This window comes from Symphalangus syndactylus, chromosome 10 (assembly GCF_028878055.3).
Source record: "Symphalangus syndactylus isolate Jambi chromosome 10, NHGRI_mSymSyn1-v2.1_pri, whole genome shotgun sequence".
Taxonomy (NCBI): domain Eukaryota; kingdom Metazoa; phylum Chordata; class Mammalia; order Primates; family Hylobatidae; genus Symphalangus; species Symphalangus syndactylus.
The window spans coordinates 115,471,866-115,494,588 of NC_072432.2; the positions used below are offsets into that span (position 1 = coordinate 115,471,866).

General features: G+C 41.1%; 1 protein-coding gene across 4 annotated transcripts in view; it reads left to right on the forward strand.

Moving 5' to 3' along the window:
- The window catches only part of PPP3CC (protein phosphatase 3 catalytic subunit gamma), a 108,480-nt gene that overhangs the window by 14,813 nt on the left and 70,944 nt on the right, over positions 1-22,723 (forward strand). For all 4 annotated transcript variants that reach the window (XM_055295640.2, XM_055295639.2, XM_055295641.2 and 1 more), the window contains exons 2-3: positions 21,968-22,165; positions 22,515-22,639. In XM_055295640.2, coding sequence (XP_055151615.1) covers positions 21,968-22,165; positions 22,515-22,639 — 323 coding nt within the window. The remainder of the gene's footprint in view (positions 1-21,967; positions 22,166-22,514; positions 22,640-22,723) is intronic.

Here is a 22,723-nt window from a genome sequence, read left to right on the forward strand (position 1 = left end):
GCTTAGAAGGTTAAATACTGCTTGAAAAGTGCTCACGTGGTGTAGCATATAATAGCCTCTCAAAAATGTCACAGAAATTTAGAAGTATGTAGTGACCTATGACTAATCCCACTGCAAAAGGAGCAGGTGACTAAATTGTAGACAATACCTGGTGTGAAATGTTTGTTCCCTTGATCTATAAATTGATAATCCTTTAATGTTTAATCTGACTGTGACTAGTGGCCTGAAGAGATAAGACTTCTGTGTTTTTTTTATGTGTGCCTATGTATGTTTTTTTCTTGTGACCTAAGGCTTTGTGGAAGTTTAAAATAGAATGATTTTAATGAATGGCTGTAGTAATAAAGATAGTTGGTGGGTTTCTCCATGGAAGCAAGTTGGTTGGTTATTTTTAACAACTTTGCACTGCTTTATGGAAAACATATGCCACTATAGAAGTTATTGTTTCTGTTGACTATCACTGGTGGTGGTTATTACTTAGTTGGTTCTAGGAGGGCCAGTTTTTAGCTAATACTTTGAAAGTGAGTTCTGTGACTATTATTACTTAGTTGGTTCTAGGAGGGCCAGTTTTTAGCTAATACTTTGAAAGTGAGTTCTGTGACTATCAAAGACCAGAGGAATAATCTCAAAGAACCTGATCAGATCATTGAACTAAAATCACTTGTTCTGGTGAGGAACAGTTGAAAAGGCACATAATACTTTTGGTAATAATATTTAATGTAACTTATTTAGCAGTACTTAACTTGTTCATGATTAGCAAGGTAGGTGAGTAGATTAGGAAATGAGTCTGAAAAAGTAGGGCAGGACTGCTGGCTTAAAATAGGAATGAAAGCAGTGAACAGAGATAGCTATTTCGGCAAATCCTAGTGTCCCATGAGGATAAGACTACCACAATAATCTAAACATAATAGCTTATAGGCCAGTAATCTTTAAGGTTTATGTTTCATAATTACCTCAGGTCATCACCCATGTGGCTGTTTCTCATTTATGCAGATCTACATCAGATTTTACTTTATTTTATTTTATTTTTTTTTTGCACACAAAACAATAAACATTTTCTAAAAGTACATACGAACAAAAAGATGCATATCAAACATATTAGGAAGGTTGCACATGGGAAGACGGGGAATAGAAATGGGGGGTGGGAATTAAAGAAAATAAATGAGAGAGGGACTTTGTATGGATCAATGATAATAACTCAATCCTCTATTTGATAAAGAAGAAGGAGAAGGAAGAGGAAGAAAAAGAAAGTGGAATAAAGGATCAGAAAGGGAGGAAAATAGAAAAAATTAGAGTACGACTCTAGGGTAGACCTGTTTTGTTGTCGCTTGGTTGGTTGGTTGGTTTGACAGTTGTATTTTTCATATGTTTCGCCATGTTGGCCAGGCTGGTCTCGAGCTCCTAGCCTCAAGCGATCAACCCGCCTCAGCCTCCCAGAGTACTGGGACTACAGGCGTGAGCCACCACATCCAGCCCCCACATTGCTTCTGGCCTCTGTGGTAGACCTCCCAGACGGGGCGGCCGGGCAGAGGCACTCCCCACATCCCAGACGGGGCGGCCAGGCAGAGGTGCTCCTCACTTTCCAGACGAGGCGGCCGGGCAGAGATGCTCCTCACTTCCTAGACGGGGTGGCGGCCAGGCAGAGGCGCTCCTCACTTCCCAGAAGGGGCGGCCGGGCAGAGGCGCTCCTCACTTCCCAGATGGGGCGGCCGGACAGAGGCGCTCCTCACATCCCAGAAGGGGCGGCCGGGCAGAGGCGCTCCTCACTTCCCAGACGGGGCGGCCGCGCAGAGGCGCTCCTCACTTCCCAGACGGGGCGGCCGGGCAGAGGCGCTCCTCACTTCCCAGACGGGGCGGCCGGGCAGAGGCGCTACTCACTTCCCAGACGGGGCGGCCGGGCAGAGGCCCTCCTCACTTCCCAGACGGGGCGACTGGGCAGAGGCTCCCCTCACTTCCCAGACGGGGCGGCCGGGCAGAGGCGCCCCTCACTTCCCAGAAGGGGCGGCTGCGCAGAGGCGCCCCTCACATCCCAGAAGGGGCGGCCGTGCAGAGGCGCCCCTCACTTCCCAGACGGGGCGGCTGGGCCGAGGCGCTCCTCACTTCCCATACGGGGCGGCCGGGCAGAGGCGCTCCTCACATCTTAGAAGGGGCGGCCGGGCAGAGGCGCTCCTCACTTCCCAGACGGGGCGGCCGCGCAGAGGCGCTCCTCACTTCCCAGACGGGGCGGCTGCGCAGAGGCGCTCCTCACTTCCCAGACGGGGCGGCCGGGCCGAGGTGCTCCTCACTTCCCAGACGGGGCGGCCGGGCCGAGGCGCTCCTCACTTCCCAGACGGGGCGGCCGGGCAGAGGCGCTCCTCACTTCCCAGATGGGGCGGCCGGACAGAGGCGCTCCTCACATCCCAGAAGGGGCGGCCGGGCAGAGGCGCTCCTCACTTCCCAGACGGGGCGGCCGCGCAGAGGCGCTCCTCACTTCCCGGACGGGGCGGCCGAGTAGAGGCGCTCCTCACATCCCAGACGATGGGTGGCCGGGCAGAGGCGCTCCTCACATCCCAGAAGGGGCGGCCGGGCAGAGGCGCTCCTCACATCCCAGAAGGGGCGGCCGGGCAGAGGCGCTCCTCACTTCCCAGACGGGGCGGCCGGGCAGAGGCGCTCCTCACTTCCCAGATGGGGCAGCCCTACATCAGATTTTACTTTTGTTTACCTGAAAATACATATTGTTTGTGTAGTCATTGTATATTGTAGTAGCATACAGAATCTGATCTTGAAAGGGCTGCAGAATTTCTTGAGTGTACTTTAGGAACTTAGTTTTTCAAAATTTATTTAATTTTTATTTTGATAATTATAGATTCACAGGAGGTTGTAAATAAAGAAATGTAAAGGGAAGTCCCAAACACCTCTCCCCTAACTCCCTTCCCTCTCTTTGCCAGTGTCAGTATCCCACACCACCACACGCAGTACTATACCAAAACCAGGAAATTGACATTGGTACAGTCCATAGAGCTTGTTCAGATTTCACCAGTTATACATGCATTCCTGTCTGTGTATGTGTGTTTAGCTTTATGCAATTTCACGTATAGGTAGCATAACTACCAGCACAGTAAGGGTACTCAACAGTACCATAACCACAAGATTTAGTTACTTCCCCTGTATAGCTACACAAGTCCCCCTTCTCCACGGGAAACTCAGTTTTATAGTTTGGCTATTGTTTTTAATCATGTGGAAACCTGGTTTGATTAAGGTTTTTGCTTCTAATTTGGAAGCATTGTTAAATAATTTTTAATGAAATACAGGTAATCTGAAAGCAGCTGACACATGGTAAAAAGCTAGATTTGGGAACACTGAAAGACTTCTTGGATGCATAGGCTTAGAATGATTCTCAGCTGTGATTTATTTCCTCCCTCCCTCCCTCCCTCCTTCCCTCCCTCCTTCCTTCCCTCCTTCCCCCTCTGTCCCTTCCCCTCCCTCAATATTCTGTAATATTGAAATATTTCATTAAAGAATATACAGCATATTACATATATATCTGAAATTTTCTCCTTTCTTCCTTTTAGTATACCTTCTATTTATTTTGGTACCAAGAATAGAGTGCTGCTGTAACAAACACCTAAAAGTGTGGAAGTGGCTTTGGAACTTCTGAAAGACCCAGCCCAAGTCCCATCTTCATTTATTTATTTATTTATTTTTAAGAATTTTTTTTCCCGGGCTGGATCTCGGCTCACTGCAACCTGCACCTCCTGGGTTCAAGTGATTCTCCTCCCTCAGCCTCTGGAGTAGCTGGGACTACAGGTGCACACCACCATGCCCGACTAATTTTTGTGTTTTTTAGTAGAGATAGGGTTTCACTATGTTGACCAGGCTGCTCTTGAACTCCAGGCCTCAAGCGATCCATCTGCTTCAGCCTCCCAAAGTTCTGGAATTATAGGCATGAGCCACTGCACCCGGCCTCAAGTCTCAACTTTCTCATACCCTTAATTGATTTCTGTAACTATTATTGATTTCCCCCTTTAAAATCTTCCATACTTACAGTCTGAACCATACAATGTACTACTTAACTATTCTGTGTTTATATCTTGTTCTTTGCGAATTCTACTCAACTAGGTAGAATAAATGTATTAAACTTGTATATTTCGGCCGGGCGCAGTGGCTTACGCCTGTAATCCCAGCACTTTGGGAGGACAAGGCAGGCGGATCACCTGAGGTCAGGAGTTTGAGATCAGCCTGACCAAAATGGTGAAACCCCGTCTCTGCTAAGAATACAAAAATTAGCTGGCCGTGGTGGTTCTCAACTGTAATCTCAGCTACTTGGGAGGCTGAGACAGGAGAATTGCTTGAACCCGAGAGGCAGAGGTTGCAGTGAGCCGAGATCATGCCACTGCATTCCAGCCTGGGCAACAGAGCGAGACACCATCTCAAAAAAATTAAAAAAATAAAAAAATATATATATATATATCACTGTTACCTAGGATTTTAGGAAGGCTACCTATAGAAACTTAGATATATTCAGTTACTGAATGTTTTGTTTTTCAGTTGGTAATGTACACTCTTTCAGTGTTTGAAAGGATGACACTGGATAATTAGATTTGAATTGTAAATCTCCGCTACTGGTGTTGGAGAAACCAGAGGAGTTGATGATTTTATACACAGTCTTTCGAAACTACCTCTTATTATTGAGAAAAGAGTGTTAATTGCGGTCAGTGAATTTCTTCAAAGTTTGCTGCTTTTAAATCAAATTAAGGAAGTCAGCAACCGTAAGTAGAATGATATGAATAAAATGTTTCATTGTTATGAAGAAGAGTTAGTAGCACGTGGCATTATATGTATTACATATTCAAGTTGACACCAGAAAGATACATTTGTAATTTTTTTTTTTTTTTTCTGAGACAGAGTCTAGCACTGTTGCCCAGGCTGGAGTATAGTGGTGCAATCATAGCTCACTGCAGCCTGGAACTCCTGGGCCCAAGTGATCTTTCCGCCTCCACCTTCACCTCCCAAGTAGCTGGAATTGCAGGCACATGCCACTGTGCCCAGACCCCTTTAGTAATTTGTTATTTTTTTATCTCTATTCTCTTTTTAATATGGAGCTGTAGATTTCTTACTTTTCTTTAGTGCAATCCATGTGTGAAATATGTGTTATAATTTGTAACTAACAATATTTGAAGTCCTGAAGTTTTTGAATGATTTTGTATGTAAGATTAGAGTGGATTCATGGTTTCCACTAATAACTACTTCATTATTATCACTTTGTTACGTGTGTGTGTGTTTAAAGAGATAAACTTATAGGTGGTTTATCTAGAATTGTGTAAAATCCTTTCGTTTTCATGAGAGAGTATCTTGCATGTGAATATTATTTGTCACATGTTATGCCTACATTGTTGGTTGGACTTAAACTTTAGTGACCTCTCAGAGACTATTTTCATTCTAGTTCATGTCACATTACTTTGATATATGTATTAAGAAGAAGTACCAGAGATTATTTAATGCTATTGTCTGAATGTTTGTGACCCCCCGGAATTTATATGTTGAAATCCTAATCCCCAATGTAATAGTATTAGGAGATATGGTCTTGGGGAGGTGAGGTTTTTATAAATTTCTAAAAGAAAATATAGGAAAAATCTTTGTGACTTTGGCGTAGACTATTTTCTTAGATAGGTCATAAAAGGCATGAACCATAAACGCTGATAATTGGACTTTTAAAAAATCAAAATCTTTTGTTCTTCTAAAGATGTTTAAGAAAATGAAAAGGCTAGCATTAGGAGATATACCTAATGGTAAATGATGAGTTAATGGGTGCAGCACACCAACATGGCACATGTATACATATATGACAAACCTGCACGGTGTGTACATGTACCCTAAAACTTAAAGTATAATAATAATAAAATTAAAAAAAAAAAGAAAATGAAAAGGCAAGCGACAGAATGGGAGAAAATATCTATACTGCATTAGTGGAGTTTACTACTAAATTAAGAAAACATTAGAAGATTGTCTATATAGTATAACTGATTATACAATAATGTATTTACATATTTAAAATATTAAGATACATATTGACATCTTAACAGTAGTTGTCTTTGGCTGGTGAGATTCTAAGAGTTTTGTTTTTGTGGTGGTTATTGTTTTTTGTTTTGTGCTCTTTATCTTTTAAAAAATTGTTTTGCCTCAAGTATGTAGTACCTTTGATTTAGAAAAATCTTTAAATAAAGATAGGATAGTTTGAAAGACTAGCAGAATGTTTACAACCAATACTTGATACTACATGGATAATGCTTTGCTATTCTATTTTTGTAAATTCTGTGCTTGAAAATTTCAAAGAATTTTTTGTGTGTGAGTGTGTGTTTTGAGGTGGAGTCTCGCTGTGTTGCCCAGGCTGGTCTCAAACTCCTGGCCTCAAGTGATTTTCCCACCTTGGCCCCCTGCAGCATTGAGATTACAAGCATGAGCCACCATTCCCAGGCCGAAACTTTCAAAACTTTAAAAAATAGCATGAAAACCTTTGTTTTAGTCCAGGTGCAATGGCTCACATCTGTAAACCTGGCACTTTGGGAGGCTGAGGTGGGAGAACTGCTTGAAGCCAGGAGTTTGAGACCAGCCTGGGCAACATCATGACACCTGTCTACAGAAAATTTAAAAATTAGTCAGGTGTCACAGTGCATGCATGTCTGAAGTCCCAGCTACTCTGGAAGCTGAGGTGAGAGGATTGCTTGAGGAGTTTGAGGCTACTGTGAGGCATGATCAAGCCACTGCATGCCATCCATCCTGAGTGACAGAGTGAGAGACCCTGTCTCTAAAAATGAAAAAAGAAAATCTTTACTTTATTTATTTATTTTTTGAGATAGAGTCTCGCTCAGTTGCCCAGGCTGGAGTGCAGTGGTGTGATCTCGATTCACTGCAACCTCCACCTCCCAGGTTCAAGTGATTCTCCTGCCTTAGCCTCCCGAGTAGCTGGAACTACAGGCGTCTACCACCATGCCTGGCTAATTTTTGTATTTTTAATAGAAACAGGATTTCACCATATTGGCCAGGCTGGTCTCCAACTCCTGACCTTGTGATCCGCCCACCTTGGCCTCCCAAAGTGCTAGGATTACAGGCGTGAGCCACCACGCCCGGCTGAAAATCTTTACTTTATTTACAGCACTTTATGAGCCATATTTAGCAAACGTAGTTCCACGTATGAAGTTTGTTTTTAATGATAAGGGGTTTTTAAACTTGATTTTTAGTATAAATACACAGTATAATAAAAGTTTGTTTACATTAGATATGAAGCTAATTATCACCCCTAACTGCTGGCTGGTTTTCTAGAATTGTAGAAGCAGGTGGTGAATTTTCCTGTCTGCTGATATCCAAAACACTGATTCCTGGGTGAGTTCCAGCAATACTGGATGTTGGTAATATTACTGTTAGTCGATTAATTTATGATAGTATTATATACATCTCTAAAGTCTAATTCTATGTATTTTTTGAGTAAATAGTACAATAACATGGCATAACATTTTAAAAGGTATGTGGTAAAAAGTCTTCCTATCCCTGTCAGCCACCGGTTTCCTGCCATGGGACTGTTAAATCTCACCACCAAAGACCACCAAGAAAACATCTGTAGTCAAAAATAAGTTACACTGATTTAGCTTGCTGCAGGAAGGAATAACATACATCAGAAGAGCTGTGGGACCTCTCAAAAGGATAGAGTTAGGAAAGAGGACATACAGGATTTTAGGAGCTGTTAGTCACAGAGTGATGTTAGGATAAAGGTAGTAGTCTGGGCAGGGATTGGCTAGAATATGTAATTTGAGTGAGTTGCTGGAACAGCCAGTAGTTTTGCCTCTAGGACACATAAGTCCCTGAGGATTTACTGTTAGATCAGTTTGTGGTACTAGAACATATGGGTATGAGTGAGCTGATATTAATAAAGGTTTGAGGCTGGGCACAGTGGCTCACACCTCTAATCCCAGTGCATTGGGAGGCTAGGACGGGAGGATCGCTTGAGGCCAGGAGTTTGAGACTAGCCTGTTTAACTTAGTGAGACCTCAGTCTTTAAAAAAAATTTTTTTAAATTAAAATTAACTGGGTGTGGTGACACATACCTGTAGTCTTAGCTACTTGGGAGGCTGAGGGGGAGGATCACTTGGACCCAAGAGTTGGAGACTGCAGTGAGCTATGATCATGCCACTGCACCCCAGCCTAGGTGACAAAGGGAGACTCTGTCTCTTAAAAAGAAAAAAAAAGGTTTGAGCTTAGATGGCCTGTGATGCACAGTACATTGTGGTTTGGTTTGGTTCAGTTTATCTGTTTTGCAAGTACTAGTGCTTTTCTGCGCATCTGCAAGCAATTTGTAGTGTAATTTCAGTTTTGTTTCGATTTTTAATCTCTGTTTCTGATCATTCGTCAGCTAAACTGGAACATTTACCATTTAGACGAGGTGATCAATCAAGATTTCAAACTGTTGTTTGATGGGTTGTGAATGTTTATGAAGCTTTGATGGTAGACATTTTGGCCTCTACAGGCACCAGGCCATTTTGTTCTTTTTTTTTTTTTTTTTTTTTTGAGACAGAGTCTTGCTCTGTCGCCCAGGCTGGAGTGCAGTGGCGCGATCTCGGCTCACTGCAAGCTCCGCCTCCTGAGTTCACACCATTCTCCTGCCTCAGCCTCCTGAGTAGCTGGGACTACAGGCACCTGCCACCACGCCAGGCTAATTTTTTGTATTTTTAGTAGAGACGGGGTTTCACTATGTTAGCCAGGATGGCCTCGATGTTCTTTTTCTTAGATGATAATTTGTTGAATCAGCTGGTGTAACAGTGACTGCACAGCAGCATTTAAGACTCTAAAGATCACACACTTGGCATCTGCAACACACTGAAACTCAGACAATTATGATGAAAGTTTAAAATAATGTCCCATATATCCCATAATCTATTTGGATTTTCCTTTGGGCAACCAAATATTTTTTTTCCTTTAATTTGGATATGGGTCATTCACCTTTGCAACTGTCCTATATTTGGTTTATATTTTGCCAAGGATAAGGGTCTTGACAGTGCTAACAGTAAGGAAAAGTTATCTGTTAAAGCCTAAAATCTTACAACAGTGGAGAGAGAAGAAAATGCCAAGAGAATAAAGGACAAAATCATGCAAGTCTGTAGTCATCAGTGGCTTCTGGCATCTGGGAGGTTGTGTTCTGATTATCTTGGACATAAATAGTCTATTCATTTTATCTTCTGCTTCTGGACCGTAGCAGTTCTGGAAATCTTGACTCAGCCACTGTTTGTCCATGGCAATAATGTCAGCAGTATGCATCATTAATTTATTCTCTGTAGTGTCAGTAATGGGTGCATGATACAAACATTTACAAACGTTCTTTTGATAAGTCTTCCACAAGGCTCAATTCCTATCTTTAGCTTATAGCCAGAAACTTTAGATGAATGTAAGGAAGAAGTGGAAACCACCTGTGGATCATGGGACTATAGGCTTTAGTTGATTTATTATATTAACCAGCATTATCAGAATGGAAGGGAGTGGAATCTTCTATTGCAGAAAGTACATAATGAATTTTATGAGTAGTCACTGGTTATCCTAGAAGTAAGACTATCTCACAAACAGGGAGGACGTTGACAGTCTCTAGGACTTTCTTTCATTTATCCTATAAAGTGTATTATGAGTTTCACCAATCCAAGTTTACTGAAACCTAGGAATAAAATCCTTTTTTAGATAGCTATTGTGGCAGTCTTTGTACTTGAATGTATGTTTTCTTTTTTTTTTTTTTTTTTTTTTAAGACAAAGTTTCTCTCGTTTCCCAGGCTGGAGTGCAATGGCGTGATCTCGGCTCACTGCAACCTCCGCCTCCTGGATTCAAGCAATTCTCCTGCCTCAGCCTCCCAAGTAGCTGGGATTACAGGTGTCCACCACCACACCCAGCTAATTTTTTGTATTTTTAGTAGAGACAGAGTTTCACCATGTTGGTCAGGCTGGTCTCGAACTCCTGACCTCAGGTGATCTGCCCACCTCGGCCTCCTAATATTTCCTTTAAACTGAAAGATACTTAAATGGTGACGTATATTTATTTTTACCACATTTTATTATACATGATTAAATTGGGAAGGCTTAACTTTCCTTAGGATTTGTGAGGTGTTTTTTTCCTTTTAACCCAAATTTAATAAAGCAAAGAGTTCTCACAAAAGTTTTGAGTTAATTAGGATTCAGAGTATGCCAAACAAAGCTAATAATTTTTATAATCCTTTAAAAAATTTTTAATAAAGTAAAGGACTAAAGCTTTATTTTACCTAATGGCCATTTAGTATAAACCCAAAGATGTTGTAGGTGTAAAAGACATACTAACAATTTCTTATTATTTACTTATTTCTTAGAGACAGGGTCTCACTCAGTTGTCTAGGCTGGAGTGCAGTGGCTCTGTCATAGCTCACTGCAGCCCCAATCTCCTGGGCTCAAGTGATTTTCCTGCCTCAGCCTCCTGAGCAGCTGGGACTGTAGGTGTGCGCCACCACACCCAACTAATTTTTGTGTTTTTTTGGTAGAGACAGAGTTTCGCCATGTTGTGCAGGCTGGTCTCGAACTCCTGAGCTCAAGCAATCCACCCACCTCAGCCTCCCAGAGTGATGAGATTCTTTTCATAGGTGTGAGCCATCATACCTGGCCTACTTTTTGCTTTTTGACTGGTGATTCCAAGGGCCTTTTCAGTGTTTAGCACATAGATGTAGATAGTTGTAGTCTTTACTTAAGTTTGAATGAAGTGAGTTATGTGTGGGCTGAGTTCGCTCAAAGCTTGCCTCAGCTGGGATTATTGACCATATACCCACTTCACTGGAGAATGAGTATGCCAAGAGACCGAGGCAGAATCTGCAAAATCACTTCTGCTGCAATGTATTTGTTAAAGCAGGTCACTAAGGCCATTTCAGATTCTAGGGGAGAGACATTAGGCGCTCCCTTTTTTTTTTTTTGAGAAAAGGTCTCACTTTGTCACCTAGGCTGGAATGCAGTGGTGCTATCTTGGCTCACTGCAGCCTCGACTTCCTGGGCTCAAGTGGTCTTCCCACCTCAGCCACCCAAGTTGCTGGGACTACAGGCATGTGACACCACATTCGGCTAATTTTTGTTGTATTTTTAGTCGAGACGGGGTTTCACCATGTTGCCCAGGCTGGACTCAAACTCCTGAGCTCAAACAGTCTGCCCACCTCAGCCTGCCAAAGTGCTAGGATTACAGGCATGAGCCACTGGGCCTGGCCTTAGACTCTACTTCTTGATAGGATAGAGTCAGGTCACTGCTATGCTTTAAATATGATCCCCAGAAAGCATATGTTGGCTGCTTGGGTGATGGGTATACTAGAAGCCCAAACCTTACCATTATGCAGTATATCCATGTAAAAAACGTACACATATACCCCTTGAATCTGAAATTTAAAAATGAAATAAGTATGTGTTAGAAAATTTATCCCAAATGCAGTAGTGTTGGGAGGTAGGGCCTAATGAGAGGTGTTCAGGTCATGAAGGCCACCTCTCATGATGCATTAATGTGATTATAAAAGGGCTTAAGGCTGCAAGTTCTATCTCTTGCTCTCTCTTATCCCTCTTTGCCCTTCCACTGTGGGATGATGCAGCAAGAAGACCCATGCCAGATGCCTGGCCCCTCAGTCTTAAACTTCTTAGCCTCCAGAACTATGAATGAATAAATTTCTATTCATTATAAATTATCCAGTCTATGATATTTTGTCATAGCAACACAAAACAGACCAAGACAGTGAGATTACAGAAGAGTATGTAGAGTGAGAAATATTATTGTAGCCATTTTTTTTGTTTTTGCTTTTTTAAAAAAATTATTCTTTAACTTCTAGGGTGCATGTGCACAACGTGCAGGTTTGTTACATAGGTATACATGTACCATGTCAGTTTGCTGCACCCACCAACTCATCATTTACATTAGGTATTTCTCCTAATGCTCTCCCTCCCCCAGCCCCCCATCCTTCGACCAGCCCCAGTGTGTGATGTTCCCCACCCTGTGTCCATGTGATCTCATTGTTCAATTCCCACCTATGAGTGAGAACATGTGGTGTTTGGTTTTCTGTCCTTGTGATAGTTTGCTTAGAATGATGGTTTCCAGCTTCATCCATGTCCCTGCAAAGGACATGAACTCATCCTTTTTTATGGCTGCATAGTATTCCATGGTGTATATGTGCCACATTTTCTTTATCCAGTCTATCATTGATGAACATTTGGGTTGGTTCCAAGTCTTTGCTATTGTGAACAGTGCCACAATAAACATACGTGCACATGTGTCTTTACAGTAGAATGATTTATAATCCTTTGAGTATATACCCAGTAATGGGATTGCTGGGTCATATGGTATTTCTAGTTCTAGATCCTTGAGGAATCGCCACACTGTCTTCCACAATGGTTGAACTAATTTACAAACCCACCAACAGTGTAAAAGCGTTCCTATTTCTCCATATACTCTCCAGCATCTGTCGTTTCCTGACTTTTTAATGATCGCCATTCTAACTGGCGTGAGATGGTATCTCATTGTGGTTTTGATTTGCATTTCTCTGATGACCAGTGATGATGAGCATTTTTTCATGTGTCTGTTGGCTGCATAAATGTCTTCTTTTGAGAAGTGTCTGTTCGTATCCTTTGCCCACTTTTTGATGGGGTTGTTTTTTTCTTGTAAATTTGTTTGAGTTCTTTGTAGATGCTGGATATTAGCCCTTTGTCAGATGGGTAGATTGCAAAAATTTTCTCTGTTTTTGCTTTTTGAGATGGCGTCTCACTCTGTTGTCCAGGCTGACAATTGTAGTTGACTGCAGCCTCAACCTACTGGGTTCCAGAGATCCTTCTGTGTCAGCCTCCTGAGTAGCTGGGACTACAGGCAGATGCCACCACACCTGGCTAATTAAAAAAAAAAAAATTTTGTAGAGATGGTGTCTCACCATGCTGCCCAGGCTGGTTTCGAACTCTTGGCTTCAAGCAATCTCCCCAACTTGGATTCCCAAAGTGCTGGGATTACAGGAGTGAGTCACCATGCCTGGCTGGTTGCAGCCATTTTTGGAAAATAAAATGTGCTACAGACATGGTAAGGGCAAAATATTTAACAATAACTGAGATTTCTAAAAATTGCAGATTGGCTAAATATTAATACATTATGATGTAAGTAAATTATATCTACCTAGGAGAAAATAAAAAAATATTTTATGGTATTTTAAGGTATTTATTTATGTACTTATGCATTGAGATATTTGTCATCAAAATTTTTTACTAGTGCATATAAGTACCTAACACATAGTAGCAATTCAGTAAAATTATTTGAATGAATTAATTGAGGATACTTTTTGATCATTCATAGTTTTTATGGTGAGAGTTTTCATTTTGTTCTGTCTTATTATGTGTATTTTAGTTAGATGTTCGCTTAGTCTATTCAACATGTATTTTTTTGTTTGTTTGTTTGTTTGTTTGTTTTGAGACAGAGCATTGCTCTGTCACCCAGGTTGGAGTTCAGTGGTGTGATCTCAGCTCACTGCAACCTCCACTTCTTGGGTTCAAGTGATTCCCCTGCCTCAGCCTCCTGAGGCAAGCACGCGCCACCACGCCCGGCTAATTTTTGTATTTTTAGTAGAGATAGGGTTTCAGGTTTCACCGTGTTGGTCAGGCTGGTTTTGAACTCGACCTTATGATCCACCTGCCTCGGCCTCCCAATATTCTGGGATTACAGGTGGGAGCCACCGCCCCTGGCCTGTTCAAGATGTTATAACAAAATGCCTTAGACTGGGTAATTTGTGAACAACAGAAATTTATTTCTTACAGTCCTAGAGGCTGGGAAGTCTAAGAGTCAGGTTGCCAGCAGATTCTGTGTCTGGTGAGGGCCTGTTCCTTATAGGTGGCACCTTCTATGTGTCATCACGTGGCAGAAGGGACAAACAAGCTCCTTTGGACCTCTTTTAATGGCACAAATCCCATTCATGAGGGCAGAGTCCGTATGACCTAATAATTTCCCAGATACTCCACTTCTTAATACCACCATGTTGGAGATTAGGTTATACCTATGAATTTTTGGAGCATTCATATCATAGCAGCTGTTAAGAAACGTTGAATCAGAAGTTTCTAGTCATTCTTTTTTTTGTTTTGAGGCAGAGTCTTGCTCTGTCGCCCAGGCTGGAGTGCAGTGGCACGATCTCGGCTCACTGCAACCTCTGCCTCCCGGGTTCAAGTGATTCCCCTGTCTCAGCCTCCCGAGTAACTGGGATTACAGGCACCCGCTACCACGCCCTGCTAACTTTTGTATTTTTGGTAGAGGAAGAGTGTCACCATGTTGGCCAGGCTGGTCTCAAACTCCTGACCTCAGGTGATCTGCCCACCTTGGCCTCCCAAAGTGCTGGGATTACGGGATTACAGGCGTGAGCCACTGTGCCTGGCCAGAAGTTGCTAGTCATTCTAAACTGGAAGCTTGACATAATATTTTGAATCAAGCATTTAAAAAATGTCTGCTTTTCATAAATAGTTTATTTTTACGTTTTTATCCCTTTCATTTAGGAAAGAAGATTCATGAGTTTTTTTTTTTTAAACAGCTGGCAAATTAGAGAAAATATGTATACAGCTTCTAATAGGCATCTCAAATTATTTTGAAACATTTGGGAATATATCTTCTGTAATGTTTTGCTTGTAATAATTGAATAGATATTCTCATTTGGTAATAACTTGGAAAATACAAAGTGGCTCATTTAAAATGGACTCTGATTTAAAGGTACTGTTGAAGGCATTGGTGACCGGCCATTTTTCCTTTTAAATAGAGAAAGTATGACAGAATCTATTTTCAAGAAACAGCCATAGCAATATTTTTAGTCTTACATGCTCGCACAGAATTTTGTCACTCCCCACCAGTAGGTGGAATCTATTTCCACTCTTCTTGAACCTGGGCAGGCTTGTGACTGTTCAACCAATTGAATATGGTGGAAATAATGTGATGTGATTTCTGAGGCCATGATATAAATAGTATACAACTGATCCAGCAATTGCACTACTGAGTATCTACCCAAAGGAAAATAAATCAACATGTTTATTGCAGTACTATTTACAACAGCAAAGATACGGAATCAGCGTTGAGTATCTATTAGTGGATGAATGGATAAAGAAAATATGGTATATATACACAATAGAATATTGTTCAGCCATAAAAAAAAAAAACCAAAATAATGTCACTTGCAGCAACATGGGTGGAACTGGAGGTCATTATCTTAAGTTAAATAAGCTAGGCACAAAAAGACAAATATCATATATTCTCACTTATATGTGGGAGCTAAAAATTTGAACACATGGAGGTAGAGAATGGAAAATAGATAATAGAGACTGGGAAGGGTGAGTGGGGGAAAGGGGAAAGATGAAGAGAAGTGAGTTAAAGGGTACAAACATACATTAAGATAGGAGTAGATTCAATGTTTGATAGCAGAGCAGGATGACTATACCTAACAAAAAATGTATTGTACCCGGTGATGAACATCCTGAAGACCCTGGCTTGATACTATGCATAATATACATGTAACATAATTCCTCATTAATCTGTAAATTTGCACAAATAAAAAAGGGGAAAAAAAAGATACAGCTTCTTCCTGGCTCTCTCTTTGTCTTGAGATGCTTGTCATTGGAACTAAGTCATTCGAAGAGGACACATATGGATATTCTCTTCAAAAACCTGAGCTAAGCTGCAGCCAACAGCCAGTATTAACCACGGTATGAGTGATAAAGCTTTCAGGTAATTCCAGCCCCAGGCTGTCGAGTGTCCTGCTGAGGCCCCAGAAGTTGCGGAGCAGAGACGAGCCAGCCCCGCTATGCCCTGTCTGAATTTATGGTCCACAGAACCTGTGATAGATAATAAATGATTATTGCCTTAGGCCACTAAGTTTTGGGGTAATTTGTTACATGGCAGTAGATAATTAATACATATAATTTCTAGAAACTTATAGGGAAATAAAGATTTGCTCAAAGACATATATATATATATATAAATGATATATAAATGATCCATGTATATCCATATATGATATGGGTGATATATATAAAATATGGGTGATATAGATATATACGCATATATATATATGTGTAGATGTTCTCTGCTGTATCATTTATTTATGTTTTCTTTTTTTTAGAGACAGAGTCTCACTCTGTCACCCAGGCTGGAGTACAGTGGCTCAGTCATAGGTCACTGCAGCCTTGAACTCCTGGGCTCAAGCCATCCTCCTGCCTCAGCCTCCCAAAGCACTGGGATTACAGGTGTGAGCTACGATGCCTGGCCCTGCAGTATAATTTACAATTTTTTGAAATAGTCTAGCTATCCAACAATAAGAAAATGTTTAAATAAATTATCATAAGAGGCCGGGTGCGGTGGCTCACGCCTGTAATCCCAGCACTTTGGGAGGCCGAGGCGGGCAGATCACAAGGTCAGGAGATCGAGACCATCTTGGCTAACATGGTGAAACCCCGTCTCTACTAAAAATACAAAAAATTAGCCGGGCGCGGTGGCAGGCGCCTGTAATCCCAGCTACTCAGGAGGCTGAGGCAGGAGAATGGCGTGAACCCAGGAGGCGGAGCTTGCAGTGAGCCGAGATAGTGCCACTGCAGTCCAGCCTGGGCGAAAGAGCGAGACACCGTCTCAAAAAAAAAAAAAAAAAAAAAAAAAAAAAAAAAAAAAAAAAAAAAATTAACATAAGCACACTATTTTCCTAAGTTAAATTTCTACATTTTCTATATTCAAAAACAAAGTTTAAAGAATTGGTATATAGTCAATTATGTTATAATGATAAACCTAATTGAATTATATATTTACATAAATAAAGATGATTAAGAACAAAAAAGGCTTTACATCTGATAAAGGACATGTGCCCAGAACATACAAGAACTTTCGTCAGTCAATAAGAAAAGATACTAAATGTTTTAAATGAACAAAAGAATTGAACAAGCATGTCCCCAGAGAAGATATTGAAATGGCCATTAAGCAAGTAGAAAGGTCCTCAACATCACTACTCATCAGGGAAATGCAAAGTAGAAAACAGAGATTAGACGTTCACTGTAATGGAATAAAATTTAGCAGATGAGCAATGTCGAGTGTTGACAAGGATATGAAGTAACTGGAACCCTTATACCTCGATGGTGTGAGGGTAAAATGGTATCACTTTGTGAACTGTTGGGTAAAACCAATGTTGACCCCATAAACTTTCAGTCCCGTTCCTGGGTGTATACCTAAGAGAAAAGAGTGCTTATGTCCACCAAAGCACACATAGAATTATATTCATAGCAACTGTATTCATAATGGCTCAAATTGGAAAGCTGCTCTAGTCATACATTGTGCTGCCCTTACCTTTATTAACGCAGTAGTGCTTAGCATGTAGCTACCTGTGTTTAGTTTAATATGTGTTGTTAATGAAAATTTATTTAGGGGATATCACCCCCCAATTTTTTAACTTTAAAACTGTGGTTTCAAATTTCTTAAAACCTTTCTCTTTACATCAGTTTGGTTTCGGAAGACTGAAAGAAAGAGCTTGTTGCACAGATGGCCCAAAGCACAAATTATTAAAATGCTAACTTTTATCTACATCCAGCTCCAAATATTCCCTTACTCCTTGATCATTCTTTTTTTTTTTTTTTTTTTTTTTTTTGAGACCGAGTCTCTGTCACCTAGGCTGGAGTGATACATGTATATATGGTCCCCTATTCTAAGGTAATACAGTCATGCATCCGAGAAATGTGTCATGAGATGACTTTGTCATTGTGAGAACACCATGGAGTGTACTTAAAAAACCTAGGTGGTGTAACTACTATACACCTAGATGGTATAACTACTACTATACATAGCCTATATGATATAGCCTGTTACTTCTAGGCCACAAATCTGTACGGCAGGTTACTGTACTGAGTACTGTAGGCAGTTATAACACAGTGCTAAGTATTTGAGTATCTAAACATATCTAAACAGAGAAGGTACAATAAAAACACAGTATAAAAGGTAAAAACTGGTACACCTGTACAGGGCACTTAACCATGAATGGGGCTTACAGGACCGGAAGTTGCTCTGGGTGAGTCGGAGGTGAGTGATGAGTGAATGTGAGGGCCTAGGACATTATTGTACACTACTGGAGACTTTATAAACTTTATGAACACTGAACACTTAGGCTACACTAAATTAAAAAAAAATTTTTCTTGGCTGGGCATGGTGGCTCACACCTGTAATCCCAGCACTTTGGGAGGCTGAGGTCGGCAGATCACTTGAGTCCAGGAGTTCCAGACCAGCCTGGGGAGCATGGCAAAACCCCATCTCTACAAAAAATACAAAAATTTGCCAGGCATGGTGGCGCACACCTGTAGTCCCAGCTGAGGACTGGGAGGCTGAGGTGAGAGGATCATTTGAGCCAGGAGGTTGAAGGTGCAGTGAGCCATGGTAGTGCCATTGCACTCCCGCCTAGGCAATAGAGCGAGATCCTATCTCAAAAACAAACAAATTTTCTTTCTTCAATAATAAATTAAACTTAGCTTACTGTTAAGTTTTTACTTTATAAATGTTTCAATTTTTAAAAACTTTTGGACTTTTTTGTAATAACACCTAGCTTAAAACACAAGTACACTGTATAGCTATAGAAAATAATTTTTCATTATATCTTTACAGGCTTTTTCTATTTAAAAAGTTTAAAATTTTTTTAACTTTTAGGATATTTTGGTAAAAATGAACACACACACACACACACACACACACTGAGCCTAGGTCTACACAGGGTCAGGATCATGAATATCCCTGGCTTGCCCCTCTACATCTTGATCCACTGGAACACCTTCAGGAGCAGTAACAGGCATGGAGCTGTCATCTCCTAGGATAACAATACCTTCTTCTGAAAGTCCTCCTGAAGGACCTGCCTGAGGCTCTTCTTGAGGAGATGTCACTATTTTCAGAAATTTGCCCATGGTGTTTTGCTTGGTTTATTTCTATTTTTCATTGTAGATTTGTTTGTAAGCAGTTAATGCAGCATGAACATTCCTGTGTATTAATGAAAACCTTTCTGTTTTGGGGTCCATGTTTTCACACTTCTTAAGGAGTTTGTTGAGGTCTGCAAAAGCTTCTCCCAAACCCTTCACTGTGAATTTTGTTGGGGGTTCTTTTTCTTTCTCCAGCAAACTTCCATCTCTCTTGCTGCTGCTTCAGCTGTGCATTCCTATTCCAGTTCCAACTCATTAGTCAATTCCTGCGATGTTATTGTGGCTATAACGTTACTAGATGACAGGAGTTTTTCAGCTCCATTTAACTACAGTCCATTGTTGACCAAAACATCATTTTGTGGCACACAACTGTATTTAGTTATTTTACTGGTTGGGTAGCTGCTACCGCTTTTTCAGTGAAATTTAAGTAGTTAAAATGAGTCAAGTAGTAGCTGAAAGCATGACGAAACTTACAATAGGACTTTCTTTGCTTGTAAATGATACAATATGGTATGGCTAGATTAAGTCTTAAAAATACCCATAGATTTCAACTTGGTTCTTAAACTTGGTTCCATAAAGCTGGAAGTGGAACCATTGGACATATATCAGAAATTCAATTGAACGCCTCCTTTTAAATTTATGGTTAAGAGACTTGTGGCTGTTAGATCCCAGGGTATCTAAAGTAGACTTATAAAGTAGGCACATAACAAGACAACAACCAATTTAAAAATATTAAATGAAGTTGCTAATTCTCCATGATATTATATATATAAACTTTGTACCTAATGTAAACTGAAGGTAGTTATTAGCATTTCCAGATTAGAAAACATAACTGGACTTCCCTTATCCGCTTTTTTTTTTTTTTTTTTTTGAAATGGAGTCTTGCTCTGTCGCCTAGGCTGAAGTACAGTGTCACAATCTCAGCTCACTGCAACCTCCATCTCTCAGATTCAAGCAATTCTTCTGCCTCAGCCTCCCAAGTAGCTGGGATTACAGGTGTGTGCCATCACACCCAGCTAATTTTTGTATTTTTAGTAAAGACAAGGTTTCACCATGTTGGCCAGGCTGGTTTTGAACTCCTGACCTCAGGTTATCCACCTGCCTCGGCCTCCCAAGGTGCTGGGATTACAAGCGTGAGCCACACCGCACTCGGCCCCTTATCCATTCTTTTATGCTCTGTTACTACAGCAAATTATTCTCAGACATAGCTCCATCTTGGTAGTAGTGTTCTTGTTATTATCAGTAACAAAGTACATTAAGCTACTGCCTTTTGTTTTATTCTGTTTTGAGACGGTGTCTTGCTCTTTTGCCCAGGCTGGAGTTCAGTGGCACGATCTCAGCTCACTGCAACCTCTGCCTCCCACGTTCAGGTGATTCTTCTGCCTCAGCTTCCCGAGTAGCTGGGATTATGGGCACTTGTCACTACACCTGGCTAATTTTTGTATTTTTAGTAGAGTTGGAGTTTTGCCATGTTGCCCAGTCTGGTCTTGAACTCCTGACCTGAAGTGATCTGCCTGCCTCAGCCTCCCAAAGTGCTGGGATTACAGGCGTGAGCCACTGTGCCCAGCCTAAGCTACTGCCTTTTAAGAATAAAGTATAAGGCCGGGCGCGGTGGCTCACGCTTGTAATCCCAGCACTTTGGGAGGCCGAGGTGGGCGGATCACGAGGTCAGGAGATCGAGACCACGGTGAAACCCCGTCTCTACCAAAAATACAAAAAATTAGCCGGGCGTGGTGGCGGGCACCTGTAGTCCCAGCTACTCGGAGAGGCTGAGGCAGGAGAATGGCGTGAACCCGGGAGGCGGAGCTTGCAGTGAGCCGAGATCGCGCCACTGCACTCCAGCCTGGGTGACAGAGCAAGACTCCGTCTCAAAAAAAAAAAAAAAAAAAAAAAAAAAAAAAAAAAAAAAAAAGAATAAAGTATATATACACAATTCCCCTGATGAGGAACTACAGTGAGACTTCTATTTTATTTTATTTGTTTTTTACTTTTTTTGGAGATGGAGTTTCGCTCGTCGCCCAGGCTGAAGTGCAGTGGCGTGATCTCGGTTTACTACAGTCTCCACCTCCCGGGTTCAAGTGAGTCTCCTGTCTCAGCCTCCTGAGTAGCTGGGATTACAGGTGTGCGCCACCACACCCAGCTAATTTTTGTATTTTTAGTAGAGACGGGGTTTCACCCATGTTGGCCAGGCTGGTCTTCAACTCCTGACCTCAGGTGATTTATTCACCTCAGCCTCCCAAAGTGCTGGGATTACAGGCGTGAGCCATGGTGCCCGGCCAAGACTTCTAAAATGTAGGTGTCATTAGGTCAGTTCTATAGGAGAAATAAATGCCATTTTAGTATTGTGACTACTTTTCTTTAACCATAGTTTCATTTTTAACACCTTTTGTATAGATGGAAAAACAAAGATACTCATATCATCTAGTGTCTTGTCTCATTTATAACTTGTTCCCTGAATCAGCTTCAAGTCTTTCATGTTTATGTGTAAAACACAGGGCTGGGCTCGGTGGCTCACGCCTGTAATCCCAGCACTTTGGGAGGCCGAGGCAGGTGGATCACCTGAGGTCAGGAGTTCGAGAGCAGCCTGGCCAACATGGTAAAACCCTGTGTCTGCTAAAAATGCAAAAATTAGCCAGGTGTGGTGACATGCGCCTGTAATCCCAGCTTCTCAGGAGGCTGAGACAGAAGAATTGCTTGAACCCAGGAGGCGGAGGTTGCAGTGAGCCGAGATCGTGTCACTGCATTCCAGCCTGGGTTGAAAGAGCAAGCCTCCATTTCAAAAAAAAAAAAACAACAAAAACCATTATAATTTATGCACACACAAATATTTAAAATGACTGTGACCTTTTTATACTTAGAATTGATCATTTATGATACATAGTATCTTAGAATTTTTTTACAACGTACTGGTGCCGTGGATGTGAAATCATGGTGATTTATTAGGTTTAATTTGTCACGTAAAAGAATTGTGTTCTGTTCTCTATACATTTAAATATTTTAAATTATTATTATTTTTTTTTTGTAGCTGTCCCCTTTCCTCCAACCCAACGGCTTACTTTTAAGGAAGTATTTGAGAATGGGAAACCTAAAGTTGATGTTTTAAAAAACCATTTGGTAAAGGAAGGACGACTGGAAGAGGAAGTAGCCTTAAAGATAATCAATGATGGGGCTGCCATCCTGAGGCAAGAGAAGACTATGATAGAAGTAGATGCTCCAATCACAGGTATAAAAAGTCTTTGCATGATACTTTTTACGGTATAGATTTGCATGAGCAGTTTTGAGAAATAATTATAAATAACCAGCTAAAAAGTGGTGTGATAATTTTTCTAGAAATTATGAGACAGTCAGGATTGGTTAGGATATTTGTTGTTAATTGAAGAAATACAATTTTAACTGTCTCATATTTCCAGTAGAACTATTTAGTATGAATAGATTGACTACAGTTATATAGCAGTCCTGTCAAAAGCTAGAGTGATTTAAGTTAGAAGTTAAACTGTGATCCCTTTTGGTGTAATGCCCTTTGTCTTCTAAGATATAATTTCTCACCTCACTTTATACCTTTTTTTTCCTAGTATGTGGTGATATTCATGGACAATTCTTTGACCTAATGAAGTTATTTGAAGTTGGAGGATCACCTAGTAACACACGCTACCTCTTTCTGGGTGACTATGTGGACAGAGGCTATTTCAGTATAGAGGTAAAAATTAAACTGGATATGTTGGGACTATTATATTGTCTTTTAAAAAAGATGATTTCCCATCATTCTCAGTAAACTATCGCA